Below are 18,009 nucleotides of genomic sequence, written 5' to 3' on the forward strand. Positions count from 1 at the left end.
TCTTGATGAAGTTCAGAGTTTCTAAGGGAGGGGACCTCACCTGTGTGGGGGGCATTTGATAATAAAAGAAGGCTCTTCTCGACTGTTGCCCCGGCTATTTTTTCTAGTCCAACAAATAATATTTTCTATGAAGCATTACTGGCCTCCAGTGGAAAAGGTACCCATTTGGTGAGGGACCACTTTCAATTAAATACCAGTTTCATTTTTAAAATACAAAACAATCTACATATCCACTTTTCTCCCACCCACACTTTAAATTTTAAAAATATGAAATAGTGCCGAAACCGGTTTGGCTCAGTGGATAGAGCGTCGGCCTGCGGACTGAAGGGTCCCAGGTTCGATTTCGGTCAGGGGCATGTGCCTGGGTTGCAGGCACATCCCCGGTGGGAGGTGTGCAGGAGGTGGCCGATCGATGTTTCTCTCTCATCGATGTTTCTAGCTCTCTATCTCTCTCCCTTCCTCTCTGTGGGAAGTCAATAAAATATATTTTTAAAAAAATGAAATAGTGAAATACTCAGCAGATACAAATAGTAAAATACTTATGTATAATTATATTTCCATTTTAATATTAGGGCTACAAGGAGTGGGGGAGAAAAAAGAGACAGAAGAGAAGAAAAAGACAACCCATAATGAGTGATGATACAGATCTCCTGTCAAGAGCAGCAACAAAGGTTTTCCTAGAGGAAAGGAGAGGGGAGGGGAAGGTCAAAGTTCTAATTCATCAACTAATACCCTATTTCTTAAAAACACAAGCACCGAACTTTAAAGGGCAAATAGTACTTTCTGGAACTTATATATTTTACTGGCTGTCTAAAATTTAGTTGGTTAACTTGAAAATGTTCTTTTTGCCCCGCGGCTGGCTCAGTGGTTGAGCGTATGAACCAGGAGGTCTAGATTCCATTTCCATTGGGCACAGGCCAGGTTGCGGGCTCAGTCCCTGATGGGGGGCGTGCAGGAGGCAGCCGATCAATGATTCTCTCTCATCATCGATGTTTCTCTCTCTCTCTCTCCCCCTCTCCCTTCCTCTCTGAAATCAATAAAGGGGGAAAATGATAATGTTCTTCTCTTAAAAAATATTTTTATTGAAAATTACTTTAGAAAACAATGAAAAGGGGAGTGGTTCCTAAGCTGACCTCAGTGGAAGTCACACATTAAAACCATGAAATGAAACCAGCCAGGCCGAGCTTCAGGGCTCGGAACCCGACCCAGGAGGGAAAGCTTTTCAGAGGAGGCGATGTCGAAACAAAATGTGAAGCGAAGAATGTTCCATGAGAAGGAACCGGACATGTGAAGGCTGAGGCCCATTTGTGGAACCGAAAGCCGTTCAGAAGGGCAGATGGATGGCCCTGGCCGCGGTGAGGGCGAGAGGTGCAGGCGGCGGTGGGCTGACCCTGAGCGCCCGCAGGGGACCGGGAAGGGACCTGGGCGCCAGGTGTGGGGTCTGGGAGGTGGGAGGGGGCAGAGTAGCCCGAGGAGGGCACGTCTAGGAGGAAGGGTCGGGGTCCCGGCGCCAGCTGCGGGGCCTGAGGCGACCCTGGCCAGGGGCGCGGGCGGCGGACGCTCCGCAGCTGCCTCGTCCGTGGCTCGGTCGGTGGCCGGTGTCTGCACGGATCCGAGCTCCCGGAGGACGCGGGCTGGGCAGCTCCCAGACCCCACCGAGCGCGGCGGTCGGGTGGGGTGGGGTGGGGTGGGGCGGGGCTGGGTGGTCCAATGCTGCGGTTCCGGACTGACTGCCGAGGAGCCCGGTCGTCGGTCCGGTCCGGACCACCGCGCCGCCCGGGGTCTCTCGGGAGGCTCTGGGCTGGAGCGGAGCCCGCCGGCCGGATGCGCAGGCCGGGCCCGCGGTCGCCGGGTCAGCGCGCGGCTCTAGGGCGGCTCCATGGGGCAGGGCGGGGCGCGGCCGGCGCACGGAGCTCGGCGGCCGCGGCCCAGGGGCGGGGGCGGGCGATGCGGAAGTGCCGGCCGGGCGGCCGGGCGGGCGGGAGGCGCGCTCCGGGAGGGAGCAGTCGGCCCGCCGCCGGCCGGTGCTCGGGCGCAGCCACGCGGGCGCAGCGCTGACAGGTAGGGCCCGGCGCGCGCCCCTCCCCGCGCCCGCGGGACTCCTGCCTGGCGGGAGGGGATGGAGCGGGGCGGGCGCGGGAGGGGTCCGCGTCCGGCTCGCTGCGCGCTCGAGCTCCGTGGGCGCCTAGTGCAGGGCGCGCCCCGCGAGTCTGGCGGCCTCCACGGTGCCTCCCTCGCCCCGATCGGCACGGGGTGCCCCGCACTGGCAGCCTTCGCCCCGCAGGCGCCCGGGGAGCCCGGCGGCAGAGTGGGGAGCCCGGCGGCCGGGAGGCGGGGCCGGCACCGCTGCCGGAGGCGCCAGCTCTGCGGGTCTCTCCCTCCGATCCGCTTCGCCAAGGATGGTCGGGGAGCCCCAGGCGCCCGGCAGGCGTCTGGCCTTGACCCTGTTGGGGCGAGCCCCGACTCCCCGTGTCTGTGCTCTCTCCCCTTCCGGGTAAGAGGATGGGGTGTCGAGGGCTTATGCTCCCAGGATCTTGGGAGCAATGGCAGGCATTCGGGCGGAGAGCGTGGGAAGATGGTGTCGGGTGGGGGCGCCGTCCTTTGACTCGCGGCTCAGAAAAGGGGGCGCTGACCCTCCCGGCTGAGAACCGCGGGCGCAATACTTCTTGGGCTCGTGTCTTTGCGTCCTTCCCTCGAACTTCAAACCGAGCAATCAGGAGGCTCAAAGTGGAGGAAAGAGGCCAGTGCGCCGGCCCCCGCGCGGGAGTTTCCGGGACCCCGGAGCCGGGCGGGGGTGCGGGGACTTTCCTAGCCTCCTCCGCACCCGCCGGAGCAGTGGCCGAGACCGACCGAGAGCCAGCTGCCCCGAGGCAGCCCCGGGCAATCCGCCGGGGCCGCCCCAGCCGCGCAGCCCCACGCGCAGGTCTGGCCGGCCTCCCGCGGCCCCGAGGGGACCTGGCCAGGAGCAGCAGGGACGCTGCGGGCCGACGGAGGAAGCTACGGTCCTTTGCGAGGGGCAGGCGGCCAGAGGCACCGTCCCCAGCCTCCCCCAGAACTATCGGCCCGGGGCGCTAGGGCCCCCCACAAGTCCAGGGAGGCCCTGGGAAAACGGAAAACACCCTTTCTTATCTAAGGCCCCACCTAGGGGTTTCCCCCTGCGCCTCGGCCTTCCCCCACCGAGCTGCTGGGAGGAGGCCGCGTCTGCTGCCCCCAGCCCCTCCCCTCCCCCTCCCACTTGTCTCCTGGTGTGGTCAACCCACCGGAGGGCCGGGCTTTAGGGTCTCGCTGGTGCAGGGACCACCCCACTCCCGCTTCCCTCTGAGCTTGATGTGGGGTTTGCGGACACAAACGTGCATCGCACTCGGGAGGCGGCAGGGGGTTTGCTGCTCTGCCCACTGTCTGGGGCTGAGGTGCCTTCTCCCCTGGGGTCCCTGGTGCCCACGGTGTTCCAGGCGCCTCAAAGGGTGGCTCCTGGGACTTCAGGGCCCTGGTGTGAGTTGTAGGGCCTCCCCCACCGCAGAGGGGCTCTGGCTGCCCGGCTAGATGCTTCACTCATGGGGGCTCCCCTGGATCCTGAGCAGCCCACACCTCTTTGGCGTTTCCACAGAAGCAGATGCAGGCACTGCCATCCTTTCCCACTTTGCAGGCAGGCGCCTGGCCAGCGCTGCCCTCGGAGGGAAGGTCAAGTCCTCCCCCAGCACTGGGTGGACCTTCAGAGGGCTGCCCTGTAGCTTCTGGGGTTCCCTGGGAAATCTGGGCAGCTGTGTCTATGGTGGCGGGGGTGGGGGGGGGGGGGGGGATGAAGCACAAAGATTGAAATTCAGAACTCCTGGCGTTAGGATGGTCAGAATGAGGCTGAAGCGTGCCTCCCGCAGCAGGAGGAAACGTCCTTGGGAAGCTGACCCTGAGCTTGGTCCTGGCACACCTGGCTGACCCTCCGGTGGAGGCTGCACAGACCCTTCCTTGGTTCTGCTGCTTCTTGTGGGAGCCCCTTTGCACAGCCCCTGCCTGTGCCTCTCTGACATGAGGCCAGAGATCATTCCCAAACCTTTGCATTGAACAGCAGTGCTGGGCAGGGCCAGGAGTGAGATGCACCCCGACTTCCTCCTACCCTTTCTGCCCCCCCCACTGGCACAGCTGAGAGCCGACCAGATGTGGGGGTCTTCAGGGAACAGAGCTCTCCTCTGTCCACCTCAGTTAATCGGAATTGCCTGCCACCTATGACAGTTGCTCCTCTACCTTAGGACCAAGACCTTGGGGGGAGGTGACCCAATGCTGTGAACCACACAAAATGTACAATGACCACCAGCAGACCTGGGGGTTGGAGGTTGGGGGCTGGGGGTGGGCTATGGGGTAAGAGACTGAGAATTGGGTCTGGGGGACCCCCTGAGAATCTCTCTCCACATCCTTTCCTCCCCCAGCTCCCAGTGAGTCAGGTTTCTGAGTTGTCCGGTCTGGCCACTTTCATTTCCCCTGGTGCTGGGTGGAGGCTGGTACAGAAAGGGGAACTGAGCCACCCGTCTTCGGAGGCCTGGGGGCAGGGCTGGAAGCTCTCCCACCCTCCCCGGCCCAGCCTGGAGCTGGGCCCTTCTCTGAGGAGCAGCCTGCAGATGGAGACCTCTTAGCAAGAGGTGGCACTTAACAGCTACAACCCAAAAGGTACGAGTCAGGGAATTTCAGGGGAAACTGAGGCTCAGTGCTCAAGGCCAAAGCAGACGTGGAACAACAGAGAGGAGCCAGACTCCCACCCACCCAGGCAGGCCAGGAAGCCTACCCGGCTTGAGTACCCCCAGGCAGCAGCCCGGCCTCGGTTGGATGGCTTTAGCTGTTGGAAAATTCTCCAACCTGAGGCTGTCCTGGTGTTGACTCAAACCCTAGTCCCTTTGTGCATGGTGTTACCTCAGATATTAAGGATAGCTCTCATCCCCACCCACAGTGTTCGCTGCACCAGCCCCGATAACCCATTTCCTTCAGCAATTCCTTCCCTGATTGGCCGCCTTGGACCCTTGCCTCTGTCAGAGCCCCCCAGACGTGCCCCCCACCCCCAGTCCCGCAGCCTTCCACTGGGGTCTGGTCTCACTCTCTTATATCAGAGGGGGTGGGAGGCAGAGACTGGCCTGGGGAGGTGGCACTGGCTCCCAGTGGGCAGCCGTTAGACCTCACCTGTGTAGTCCCCACGTCTCTGGGCAGCATGGGTCTGGCAGGTGTTCAGTGCTCACCAATTGCTGGAAGAATGCGTGGCTCAGAGGGGAGGCCTCAGTCTAGGAAGTTGATGGCTTTACAAGGATGGGACCTAAGTCTGGTGATGCAGGAGGGAGACTGAGTGTGCTGATGGGACTTCGCTCAAGAAGTCCAGGTCAGGGAAGCTTGATCCCTGAGGGAAACTGAGGGAGAAAGGAAGCTCTGAGGACTGGGTGTGGAAGTCATGCCTCCGTTCTCAGGTCTACCTTGTTCTTGGGCCAGGTTTCCTAGAAGGCAGTTTAGTGAGGAGGAGGGGAGGGAGGGCCAGGGCGGGGCGCGGAGAATGCTACGCAGGGATGTGGAATCAGCTGGAGGCTGGCTGCAGCCTGCCCCTGGGCCCTGGGGTGCGCACACAGGAGCACCCACTTGCTCCACCTGAAGCCTTTTGTCCCTGTGTGTCCGTCACTCACTGGCCACAGCTGTCTCCCGAGGGGAGGAGCGGGCCAGCCTGGAGTGAGCCAAGGAGGGCAGGTTCCAAGATGGGCAGCTCTGAGCCCCCTGCTGTGCCAGCCTCCTGACAGCTGGGGAAGCGATGCCCTATCTGGTAGAGGGCCTCTGGGTGGGACATCCACTACAGCGCCACCCCGCCTTCCCTTCCCCCCAAACACAGCGCAGGTGCAGGGGCCCTGTGACGAGAAAGCTGATGGTTGGAAAGGGAACTGGCTTTGAGCAGCTGGATGGACTGGAGAGACTCCAGCCCCCAGTGCTGGGAGGAAGGGAAAGTCCTAACGCCGTGGCTGGGCCCCTGGAGTGCTCGCCCCCCCCCCCCCCCCCGCCCCCGCCCGGCCCCTCTGCCAAAGGAGTAGCCAGCGGCAAATCTGCTGATGCCCCCTCTGTCTTTCTCCTGCAGACGCCTTTGCCATGAACCAGCCTGCCCTGGGGGCCGCCCCTCCGCCCCGCCGCGTGCGGCTGAAGCCCTGGCTGGTGGCCCAGGTGAACAGTTGCCAGTACCCAGGGCTCCAATGGGTCAATGGCGAAAGGAAATTCTTCTCCATCCCCTGGCGCCATGCCACTAGGCACGGCCCCAGCCAGGAAGGAGATAACACCATCTTCAAGGTAAGCCCTGGACAGGGGACTGCCTGGGCCTCTGAGGAAGCCCCCTCCCCCAGAAGAGGACCCCCCATTCCAACTCAAACTGGCCACTTATCCAGTTGTCTTGCTGCAGGTGACCCCGGGCCCGGACTCAGGGGACACAGGCATAACCACAGGGTACAGCTTTTCTAACCTGATCCCCAATGCAAGGTGGGGACTGATGGGCCCGCAGAAGGCCTTCCTCCTCCTCCTCCCCTTTGTTCTCGTCTCATTCTCATTACACATGCGCACACATGCAGTGTGCTTGTCTGGTGTACACACACCCGAAGACAGCAGGCAGCAGTATGATTTTAACACCTTGAGGTGACTGACTACTGTGACTATGTTTTGCTTGCATTTTGTTTTCTGCACAAATGCATCTATGAAATGCAAATGTAGAATCAAACTACATATTGTTTTGTAACCTGCATTTTTTCACTCAACACCAGTGACTGCTGCAGGTTCCATTGGAGGGGCCTAGCACGGGTTAGCCACCCAGGCCCAGTTTTTGGACACTTCGGTTGCTTTTAGTGTTTCAGTGTCGAAGACCACATTGCCAGGCACAGCCTCTAAACCAGCGGTTCTCAACCTTGGCTGCACATTAGAATCACCTGGGAATCTTTTTAAAATCCTGATTTCTGGGCCTCATCCTCTGGAAATTCTGTTTCTTTGTTATGGGATGAGGCCACAACATTAGTAACAAAGAAACAGAATTTCCGGAGGATGAGGCCCAGAAATCAGGATTTTAAAGAGATTCCCAGGTGATTCTAATGTGCAGCCAAGGTTGAGAACCGCTGCTCTAAACTCTTACCCGTTTGCACATCTTAAATGATTTTCTTTGGGGTTAGCTCCCAGAGTTAAAAATTGCTGGGTCAAAGAGAATGTTTATTTTTAAAGCTGGATATATATTTTTTAGTCCTTGCACTTGATATTTACCTTTTCAAGGTTATTTTTTGAATCTCAGGCCAAGTGTATCAGCAACTCTGGGTGGAAGGCCTGGGAACATTTTTATTTTTTAAGATTTTTAAAAATTGATTTTTAGAGAGAGAAAGAGAGAGATGAAGGGAGAGGGAGAGAGAGAGAAACATCGATGTGAGATGAAAACATCAAGATCGGCTGTCTCCCGCATGCTCCCCACCAAGGATCGAGCCCTAAACCCGGGCCTGTGCCCTGAAGCAGAATGAGACCTTTCTAAGCCACACTGGCCAGACCTTTTCAAGATTCTTTTCAAATCCATTTTCCATTTGAGTAGTGTGAAATGGTCTCTCTCCCACCCAACTCCAGCCACCCACTCCCTCCCGAGAGGCAGTTAGTATCAGTTTCTTGTTTATCCTTTCTGAGAGATTTTTGTGCATACGGACAAAAATATGTCCTTATCCTTCCCCCAACTTTTGCAGAATGAGAGAGGTACATGTATATTCTCCTGCACCTCATATTGCTTGGAGACCACAACATGTCAGTACATCAAAAGCTTCGTCCTTTCCCCCCTTGCTTCCCAGTCTTCCATAGTTAATTTAACCAGTCCCCACTTATGGGCATTTAGGTTATTTTGGGTCTTTCGCTTTTACAAACAGTGTTGCAATGAATAAGCTTGAATGTGCAGAATTTTGTGTGGACGCTTGTGTAGCTGTAGGATATTCCCAGTAGCTCAATGGTTGGATTAAAGGGTAGAAACATTTGTAATCCTGGTAATCAACCAAATTGCTCTCCAGAATAATGATACCCACAATTCAAGTGCACAGAGCCTATCCAAGCACAGACACAGTTAGTTCGGAGAGCTTTATGGGCCACCCTGTGAAGTAGGTACTACAGTGGGGAGACCAAAGCTAAGAAAGAAAATGACAGGCCCCTGGCATACAGCTGGTGGGTGGCGGTTTCTGGACCCCAACCCACACCCACACCCAGAGCCCATGCTCTCATCCAGCACGTCACACCATCCTCCTTGGAGACTGTGCCTGTCACCCTCCAGGAGCAGTGAATGTAACGCCTTTCAAAGCACCCGGCGTCCTCTCTCCCACCTTGCAGACCACAACTCCCAGCAGCCAGGAGGGGCTAGGCTTTGGTGAGGGCCGAGGCTCTCTCTCAGTGCCTGTCTTCTCTTCCTGCCGCAGGCCTGGGCCAAAGAGACGGGGAAGTACACGGAGGGGGTGGACGAGGCTGACCCGGCCAAGTGGAAGGCCAACCTGCGCTGTGCCCTTAACAAGAGCCGTGACTTCCGCCTCATCTATGACGGGCCCCGGGACATGCCACCTCAGCCCTACAAGATCTACGAGGTCTGCTCCAACGGCCCCACTCCCGCAGGTAAGGGGCCCGGCCCTGTGCGGGCCACCTCGGGGGCTGTGCACGAGAGCCCAGGCCTTCCACGCTGCAGTGGTCAGGCACTTGCTGCTAGGTCCTAACAGCCAGGCCTTCCAGGAGTCACCTGGGATGGGCCTTTTTGGAGCCAGGAATGGCTTGGCACCGGCCAGGGCCGCAGTCTGCTTCCTCAGCCAGCCCTTGTTCTTGGCTCTCGGTGGCCCAGGAGCTGAGTGCCATGGGGTCAGGGAGGCCCCTACTGATTTCTGAAGGCTTGGAGGCCCTTCATCTCACTGGGCAGCTCTGGGCAGGGGAGAAGCCACAGCAGGAGCTGCCACATGAGGCCCCGGGGCCTTCCTTCTCCTCCCCCACCGACTCCCTTCCTGTCTTTCTTTTCTCTCCCGTCTGCAGAGTCACAGCCCAGTGAGGATTACATTTGTGGCGCGGGAGAGGAGGAAGATGAGGAAGAGGAAGAGGTGAGCAGGTCATTCTCCCAGGGTCTGCCTGCCCTTCCGGGGAGAGCCTGGTGGGGGCGCTCTCGGTTCTCCTCTGCCCCTGGGCCCAGCAGCCCATTCCTCTGGGAGCCTGCTCTTCCCACAGCTCTACTCTGAGTTTCTCCCTGGGACCTGAGCATAGAAACAAAGTCACCACCTTAACGCCCTGGGCTTTGTTGGCTGACTGACCCTCACAGCAGGTCGGGCTTGGTAGCTACTCCGCCTGTTCAGAAGGCAGGTGCGGAAACAGGCGCGGAGGACTCACTGGCCTGCCTGGGGCAGCAGGACTGGGACTGGAGGCAGGGCCTGGCCTCCGCTAAGCTGAAGCCTGGGGAAAGGCCTTGTGGTTCTCATGTGTTATTTCTTCAGCATCAGATCAATGTAATAACCTGTCCTCCCTTGTCTCTCTGGCCTCTTCCCTCCTCCTTTGCCTGTGTCTTCACTTCAGCTCCAGAGGATGTTACCAGGCCTGAGCCTCACAGGTGGGGCCGGGAGGTGGTGTGGTTGGGGGCCTAGTATGAGGAGAACCTGGGGGGGCTGAAGGTGCGGTGGGGGGAGGCCCAGGCTGGGAAGAGTGGGCCTGGGAGGCAGTTCCTAGAATTGGCCTCAGAGCTCTGTCTCTCTCCCCCCGTAGAAGCAGTGCAGCCTGGCCCCGCGGTGGCACCCTATCCTTTACCCAAAGAAGATGCTAAGTGGCCACCCACTCTCCAGCCACCTGTGGTGCTGGGCCCCCCTGCTCCAGACCCCAGCCACCTGGGCCCTGCCCCTGCTGACTCTGCTGCCTTCGGAGACCTTCTCCCAGAGGTCCCGCCCAGCCTGCCGCCCGGGCCCCTGGCTGCCAGCCTGCCGCCCGCAGGCGAACAACTCCTGCCCGACCTGCTGATCAGTCCCCACATGCTGCCTCGTAAGAACCCAGGGACTGGTGGGCTGGGCCGGGTAAAGCGGTGCTGGGGGTTGCTTTGCCAAGAGGTTGGAGGATGGTGCAGAAAAGGATGCCCATGCCAGTGCCTCCTTGGGTGGGGGGAATGAGTGGGAGAGATGACAAGAGGACTAGCAGCTGAGCAGAGGAAGTCAGTGAGCGGCTGCAGAGTGGGGAGGGCAGGGCTCACAGGCGGTGGTCCTGCCCCTCTGCCCGCAGTTACCGACCTGGAGATCAAGTTCCAGTACCGGGGGCGGCCGCCCCGTGCCCTCACCATCAGCAACCCACACGGCTGCCGGCTCTTCTACAGCCAGCTGCAGGCCACCCAGGACCAGGTGGAGCTCTTCGGCCCTGTGAGCCTGGAGCAAGTGCGCTTCCCCAGCCCCGAGGACATCCCCAGCGACAAGCAGCGCTTCTACACGAACCAGCTGCTGGATTTCCTGGACCGCGGGCTCATCCTCCAGCTGCAAGGCCAGGACCTGTATGCCATCCGCCTGTGCCAGTGCAAGGTGTTCTGGAGTGGGCCCTGCGCCTCGGCCCATGGCTCGCATCCCAACCCCATCCAGCGGGAGGTCAGGACCAAACTCTTCAGCCTGGAGCATTTTCTCAACGGTGAGGCCCCCCTATCCAGTTCCTCCCGGCCTCCGCTCATCCAGGGGCAGGGTTCTCGCCTCTGACTAAGGGTCTTGTTCTTACTGCAGAGCTTATCATGTTCCAGAAGGGTCAGACCAACACCCCACCACCATTTGAGATCTTCTTCTGCTTTGGGGAGGAGTGGCCGGACCACAAACCCCGAGAGAAGAAGCTCATCACTGTGCAGGTATACCATCCTCTCCCAATCCCCAACTCTGCTCTGGCTTGAATACCGGGGAGTCCTGAGACAAGCCCTTGCCCCACAGTGGGGGCTCAGGGCTCTCTGGGCCGTGTGATCGCGGCAACCAGAAGCAATCTAGGCCCAGGGCTGCTGGAAGTAAAATTTGGTGCCCCTCCTGCCCGGTGGCTGCAGTCCACCACCCGCCCCCTGGTGGTTGTGCTCGTGCACAACTAGGTCTGACAGCCCCATTGGGTTCTCCCTGTTCTCTTTGCTGCCCAGGTGGTGCCCATAGCAGCTAGGTTGTTGCTGGAGATGTTCTCAGGGGAGCTTTCCTGGTCGGCCGATAGCATCCGGCTACAGATCTCCAACCCAGACCTCAAAGACCACATGGTGGAGCAGTTCAAGGAGCTCCATCACATCTGGCAGTCCCAGCAGCAGCTGCAGCCTGTGGCCCAGGCCCCTCCTGCGGGCCACGAGCCCTGGCCAATGCACCCGGTTGGCATGCAATGAGGCTGCAGAGAGTGACTGAAACAGGCTTCCTGGGAGGCTATGTGGACTGACATGGAGGTGTGACAGCCCCAGTGGGCACCTGCCTGGCTGCAGGGTCCTATCTCTGGCTCTCCTGGAAGTGGATTTGGGCCAAGAAGGAGAGGGAAGAGAGGCCCGAGTTCCAGGTTCTCTGGGTAGAAGCTGAGGGAAGCCAGAAGCCAGTTTTGCTTCGGGGCTCTGCTTCTGGACAGCCTCTCCTCTGCTAGCTCTGGTTGCTGGCTCTGGGGGAATTCAGCCATCAACACCAGTGAGCAGGGAAGGGCCTCACAGCACAGAGGAAATTGCCCCCGAGTGCCCCATTCCCGCTGACAGAAAGCCTCACGCTCTGTGCCAGGTCCCCCTGGCAGGGCCTCGGCAGGGCCTGGGCCTGATTTGGGGGTTCCCTAGTTTGAGCCTCGCTTCCTGAACTTTCTCCTTCCTGAGACAGATATGAGCACTTAGGTATTATACCAGATACTTAAGGCTGGCAGCTACCTCCTTTCTTGAGAGTCCAAGAACCTGGGGTAGAAAGTGGAATTTTATGTATTTTTGGATTAATAAATGTTAAAAACAGACTTGGCTATTCTTTACTTTTTCCAGTTCCATTGCTTCCATGCTGTTCTAACAGACCCCCTTTCTGCTGCCAGCTGTCTCCCCACCCCCCCCCGCCCTGCCCGTCTCAGGGCCACTGACACTGGGAGGGCCTGCCTTCCAGGTGGATGAGTCAGTGGGGCCTCCATAAACACTCACCGGCTGGCGGCTGGCGGCTTTCCAGGCAGAAGCTGGCTAAGGCAGGGGTGTGGATTTTCAAATGTGTGCGGAATTTAAAATCCTGTCCAAATCAATTTTTCCCATAAGAAATGGTGAAAGAAGGCTGGTATTTCAGCTACACGTAGGACCATTACATCCTCCCCATGTATATTCATACACAGTTAAATATATTAGGACAATGCATGCAAATTGGTAGCTCAGGGTTTGAATCTGGCTCAAACATGTAATTTTCTGGCCTGAACAATTTTGTTGTTGTTGTTGACCTTTTTGTTATGGAAGATTTTAAACATCTGTGAAAGTAGGGAGAACGGTATGGACTCCTCATGTAGTAGCTTCAACAATTATCAATTCATAGTCCTTCTCCCCTAAACTCCCATCCACACCGCCACTGAGATTATTTTGAGGCAATTGCTACACATAACATTTTGAGTGTAAATAGAATATATTTCTAAAAGACAAGGATGTTCTAAAACAAAAATATAACTGGAAAAATTAATTTTTTATCAACTATCTGTTGTTTAAAATGTAAGATTTTATTCCCTTGCAATTTGTGGAAGAAACTGCAGTGTTTCTTCTGCATTTTGCTTTTGCCTAGATGCCGCTGACTGCATCTCTGTTGCGTTGCTCACATATTTTGTCTCCTGTACTGGTATTTCCTGTAAATTGGTACTTTGGCCTACATTCTGGATTCTAGAGGCTCAACTAGATGTAGATTTTTTTTTTTTTTTAAATATATTTTATTGATTTTTTACAGAGAGGAAGGGAGAGAGATAGAGAGTGAGAAACATCGATGAGAGAGAAACATCGATCAGCTGCCTCCTGCACATCTCCCACTGGGGATGTGCCCGCAACCCAGGTACATGCCCTTGACCGGAATCGAACCTGGGACCCTTCAGTCCGCAGGCCGACGCTCTATCCACTGAGCCAAACCGGTTTTGGCTAGATGTAGATTTTTGTTTTGACTTTCTATTAGTGGGTATTTGAGTTGTTGCCATCTTTAGTTATTATACATCATGCGACAGTTAATAGGCTTATATTTACTTACATCTTTTCATATTTTTGCCAGTGTATCTTTCAGATGGAGCCCCAGAAATGGAATTTCTGGGCCAAAGCATAAATGGATATAATTTTGCCAGATATTGGCAAAATCCTGATGGATCTATCAGTGTGCCTGTTTTCCCAGGCTCGCCAACAGACTATATTGCATTTTTGGATTTTTGCCAACCTGACAAGTGAGAAATAGTATCTCAGTGCCACTTATAAGCAAGGCTGAGGTGAGCATCTATATATGGTTGCATGGCCTGTGCAGACTTTTCTCTCTCTTTTTCTTAAAATCTCTATTGTTGAGAGCATTACAGATGTCCCCCTTTTTTCCTCTCATTGCCCTCTTCCACCTGATTCCCGACCCACCTTGGGCCTTCACCACCCTATTGTCTGTGTCCGTAGGTAATGCATATATGTATACAAGATCTTTGGTTATTCTCTTCCTACCCCCCAACCTCCTTCCCTCTGAGATTCGTCAGTCTGTTCCATGTTTCCATGCTTCTGATCCTATGTTATTTAGTTAGTTTATTTTGATCATTAGATTTCTTGTTCGTTTATTTTTATTTTCAATTGTTGATAGATATGTATTTATAGCCATTTTATTGTTCATATTTTTTATAATTTCTTCTTCTTCCCTTTTTATTTTTATTTTTTCTTACCTTCTTAAAGAATATCTTTCAACATTTCATGTAATACTGGTTTGGTGGTGATGAACTCCTTTAACTTTTTCTTGTCTGTGAAGCTCTATCTGACCTTCAATTCTAAATGATAGCTTTGCTGGGTAGTGATCTTGGTTGTAGGTCCTCACTATTCATCACTTTGAATATTTCTTGCCACTCCCTTCTGGCCTGCAAAGTTTCTGTTGAGAAATCAGCTGACAGTCGTCTGAGTGCTCCCTTGTAGGTAACTAACTGCTTTTCTCTCACTGCTTTTAAGATTCTCTCTTTGTCTTTAATGTTTTGCATTTTAATTCTGATGTGTCTTAGTGTGGGTCTCTTTGGGTTCCTCTTGTTTGGGACTCTGGGCTTCCTGGACTTGTAAGTCTATTTCTTCCACCAGGTAGGGGACGTTTTTTGTCATTATTTCTTCAAATAGGTTTTCAATATCTTGCTCGCTCTCTCTTCTCCTTCTGGCACCCCCATAATGTGAATGTTGGTACATTTGAAGTTGTCCCAAAGGCTCCTTATACTATCTTCATATTTTTGGATTCCTTCTTCTTTTTGCTCTTCTGATTGGGTGTTTTTTACTTCCTCATATTCCAAATCATTGATTTGATTCTCAGAATACACTACTCTACTGTTGAATCCTGTAAATTATTCTTTATTTCAGTTAGTGTATGTTTAATTTCTAACTGGTCCTTTTTCATGTCTTTGATATTCTCACTAAGATCCTTGAAAATCTCACTGAGTCCCTTGATGCTCTCATTAAGATCCTTGAGTAACCTTATAACCATTGTTTTGAACTCTGTGTCATAGTTTACTTGCTTCCATTTCTTTCATTTGTAATGTTTCTTTGTTTCTGCATTTTGGCTGCTTCCCTGTGTTTGTTCCTATGTATTAGATAGAGCTGTTATGTCTCCTGGAATTGGTAACATGGCCTTGTGTATTAGGGGTCCTGTAGGGCCCAGTGACTCAGTCTCCCCAGTCACCTGAGCTGGGCACTCTAGGTGTGCCCCTGTGTGGGCTGTGTGCACAGTCTTATAGTTGAGCCTTGATTGCTTTTGGCACCACTGGGAGGAATTGAACTCCAGGCCAATTGGCTGTGAGGACCAGCTGTGTCTATAATAGAAGAGCTGCTGTGCAAGAGACACCCCTATGGAGGACTTGCTTCAGTGGGGCTTTGGTGCTCACTGAGTCTGCTCCTTGAGTATATCGACTGTAGATACTTAGAGTTGTAATCTGGTATAATCAGTTGTAATCTGAAGCTGTCCACTGGGTGCACTGGCTCTGGGGCCTCCCAAGAGATGCAAAATCAGCCAATGCCTGGGGCCACCAGAGATCTGCAGATGGCTACTTGTATTGGGCTAGGAAGTGCCCTGGCCAGGCCCAGCTGTGAAGCAAGGCAGACTGGTGCTAGTGCTGGGTCTTGGGCCTTTTGTTGATAGGTTTGGGGCATGCTGACTCCAGCTGCTGCTTGTTTAAGAGATTTTAAAAGTCTGAAGCCTGAGTCAGGACAGGCCATTCATATGGAAAAACAGCTATAAACAGCATGGGTGGGGCTGCAAATTGGATGGGGCAGGGTCTCAGGGAATCACCAGGGCGGAGTAAACAGTGTGGGCCATGCTGATGGAAACTCAGATATGGCTGTCAGTCAGCTCTGCAATGGGGAAGGTCCCAGCACATGAACAATGACCTCTGTGAGCACCCTTATCTGGGAGAAAGCTGCCCCCAAGTTCCTTCCCTGATGCCAGTCAGTCCCCAATGAACACATTCCTCCCCATATATCCCTGGATTCCCCCAAAGCCACCACCTGGCACTGGAGCTCAGAGGAGGCAAGACTGTGTAAGTGTGTGCAGGGGCCCTTTAAGAGGAACACCTGGGACTCCAGCAGCCTCTGTGTCACACAGCCACAATCCCCACTGTTTTTTAAAAATATATTTTTATTAATTTCAGAGAGGAAGGGAGAGGGATAGAAACATCAATGATGAGAATCATTGATTGGCTGCCTCCTGCACGCTCCCTACTGGGAATGAAGCCCGCAACCTGGGCATGTGCCCTTGACTGGAATTGAACCCAGGACCCTTCAGTGGGCAGGCCGATGCTCTATCCACTGAGTCAAACCAGCCAGGGCATCCCCTACTGGTTTTTACAGTCCAAAGTTATGGGGATTTCTCTTCCCGGCTCTGAAACCCTGGGCTGGGGGACTGGTGTGCAGCCGGGACTCCCTACTTCTCACGGCCCCTTTTCCATACTGCACATATGTAAAGAGGTTTCAAAATCGTTAAACTCAAGGCTCTTTACGAAACTTTACCAACTAGAGGGAAGGGAGCGTTGCTAGGGCGCGGGCGCAGGGTGGAGGCGACTGTGTGGAGAGCGCGTCTTGACTCAGCACTTGGATTCGGCTCCTTCATTTCCAACATGGAAGAAACTTACATCGATTCCCTGGACCCTGAAAAGCTATTACAATGTCCCTATGATAAAAACCACCAGATCAGAGCCTGCAGGTTTCCTTATCATCTTATCAAGTGCAGAAAGAATCATCCTGATGTCGCAAACAAATTGGCTGCTAGTCCCTTCAATGCTCGCCATCAGGTTCCTCAGACCGAAATCAGTCATCATATTTCAAGCTGTGATGACAAAAGTTGTATAGAGCAAGACATTGTCAACCAAACCAGGAACCTTGGACAAGAGACTCTGATTGAGAGCACATGGCAGTGCCCTCCTTGTGATGAAGACTGGGATAAAGATTTGTGGGAACAGACCAGCACCCCATTTGTCTGGAGCACAGCTAACTACTGTGGCAAGAACAGCCCTGCAAGCAACATAGTTATGGAACGTAAGAGTAACCTGGCTTCAGGCATGCACGTTCCCAAGTCTCTGCCATAAGTTCTGCCATGGAAAAACAATGGAAATGCACAGTAACTGAATATCTCATCAAATGACTGAACCTAGAAGACTCCTGCTTCTTCCTGCTATCAGTGGGTTCTTCATTTTTCTCCTAATCTAATTATAGAAAGATAAACTGTCTGTGACTTCCAAACTGACAGATGCCTTTTTCCCCTCCCCCCTTTTGGGTCCTCATTTGATGCAAGAAAAGACTCTGCATAGTTTTAAAACTATTTCAAATAAACCATTGATGTGGTTAAATTAAAAAAAAGAAACTTTACCAACTAGAGAACAGTGCTTACATAGTTCCTTTTTTGTCTCTAGTCTTATTTTTCAGCCACCTTTCTCCTCACTGGCCTGTGCAGCTCTATTTCCCCTTTAGATTGAAATTAGTTGTCAACACTTTAAAATTAGATGTTACATATCTGATTTCCAGCTTCTCTAGAAACACTATCTCACATTCCCTAGCAGCAAGAATCAGCTGGAACTTTAGATGGGAATGTCCCACAGTTCAGTGGTCCTGAGCCTGCTTTTCACTGCCTTGTCCCAAAGGCCTTTGAGTTTGCAGCCCTTAGTAAATGGTGGAGCAGGGAGACTGAACAGATGAATTATGGAAGCTTAGAAGATCTGCACTAGGGCGACCACTGGTGGACTTCAATACTGCAGGCAACTCGTGGTTGCTGAAAATCTCCCCTGGGCTCTACTTACGTTTTGACTTCTTAAAAAATAAAAGCAAAACCAGAAACAGCACACGTGGCTATCATTTTACATAGATCTATGATGTAGTAGCCAGTTGTGCATGAACACTACCCAAAAGAAGTGACAGGCATTACCCATTCCAGAGGTTAAAGGCAGGACGATGCTGTTGGATTTCACTGCTCCTAGCTACACTAGAGTTCTGGTTGGTAGTGGCCTGACTGTGCTAGTGGCCTCTGCTAGTGTTTAAGTTGGGATCCACAGTACACTGATGTTCATGACCTTGGAGATGAACACATTCCTCTAGCACCCAGTAGTTTCCCTGACAATGTTCATCCTTGTATCCAACAAAATAGTCCCTTTTAATTCAAGACTCCTGCCTCTAATACAGCTCTTCATTGACATAAAGAACTTTTCAGTATTCAGAGCAGGAGAGGATATTGATGGAGTTTCCAATCAGAGAACTGTTCTTGGAAACAACTTTCTCATTTGCTGATAATGTATCTAAAAAAAATCAGGCATACTGTTTCATAATATTGGATTTTTAATTTCTCTGCATTTTGGCTTTCATTTTTGCAAAATGATTCAGTT

The 18,009-nt window shown here is 53.7% G+C and overlaps 1 protein-coding gene and 1 pseudogene across 4 annotated transcripts; both read left to right on the forward strand.

Moving 5' to 3' along the window:
* The first annotated feature begins 1,245 nt into the window (after positions 1 to 1,245).
* Positions 1,246 to 11,937, forward strand: IRF5 (interferon regulatory factor 5). 4 transcript variants are annotated; one of them, XM_070423865.1, is made up of 9 exons: positions 1,246 to 1,368; positions 6,092 to 6,297; positions 8,424 to 8,613; positions 9,019 to 9,083; positions 9,550 to 9,583; positions 9,736 to 10,005; positions 10,240 to 10,632; positions 10,722 to 10,840; positions 11,114 to 11,937. In XM_070423865.1, exons 1-9 carry the CDS (start codon positions 1,341 to 1,343, stop codon positions 11,342 to 11,344), a joined length of 1,536 nt encoding a protein of 511 aa, XP_070279966.1. In that variant the 5' UTR covers positions 1,246 to 1,340; the 3' UTR covers positions 11,345 to 11,937. The 4 variants fall into 4 exon arrangements, with proteins under 4 accessions (XP_070279966.1, XP_070279967.1, XP_070279968.1 ...); XM_070423866.1 differs by having other exon boundaries at positions 1,246 to 1,355; XM_070423867.1 differs by lacking the exon at positions 1,246 to 1,368 and adding an exon at positions 1,977 to 2,061.
* A 3,497-nt stretch (positions 11,938 to 15,434) lies between these two features.
* On the forward strand, positions 15,435 to 16,982 carry LOC139016841 (gametocyte-specific factor 1 pseudogene; annotated as a pseudogene).
* The last annotated feature ends 1,027 nt before the right edge of the window (positions 16,983 to 18,009 follow it).

The sequence above is a fragment of the Myotis yumanensis genome, unplaced genomic scaffold (genome assembly GCF_028538775.1).
Source record: "Myotis yumanensis isolate MYYU_CA2020_CCGP unplaced genomic scaffold, mMyoYum1.0.hap1 SCAF_9, whole genome shotgun sequence".
NCBI classification, from domain to species: domain Eukaryota; kingdom Metazoa; phylum Chordata; class Mammalia; order Chiroptera; family Vespertilionidae; genus Myotis; species Myotis yumanensis.

Excerpts from the sequence above, each read along its gene's own strand:
- IRF5 (XM_070423865.1), top strand. The coding sequence starts at position 1,341 with ATGGCCCTGGCCGCGGTGAGGGCGAGAG. Across the intron at positions 8,614-9,018 it reads CAACGGCCCCACTCCCGCAG|AGTCACAGCCCAGTGAGGAT; the intron begins GTAAGGGGCCCG and ends TCCCGTCTGCAG. Across the intron at positions 9,084-9,549 it reads AAGATGAGGAAGAGGAAGAG|CTCCAGAGGATGTTACCAGG; the intron begins GTGAGCAGGTCA and ends TCTTCACTTCAG.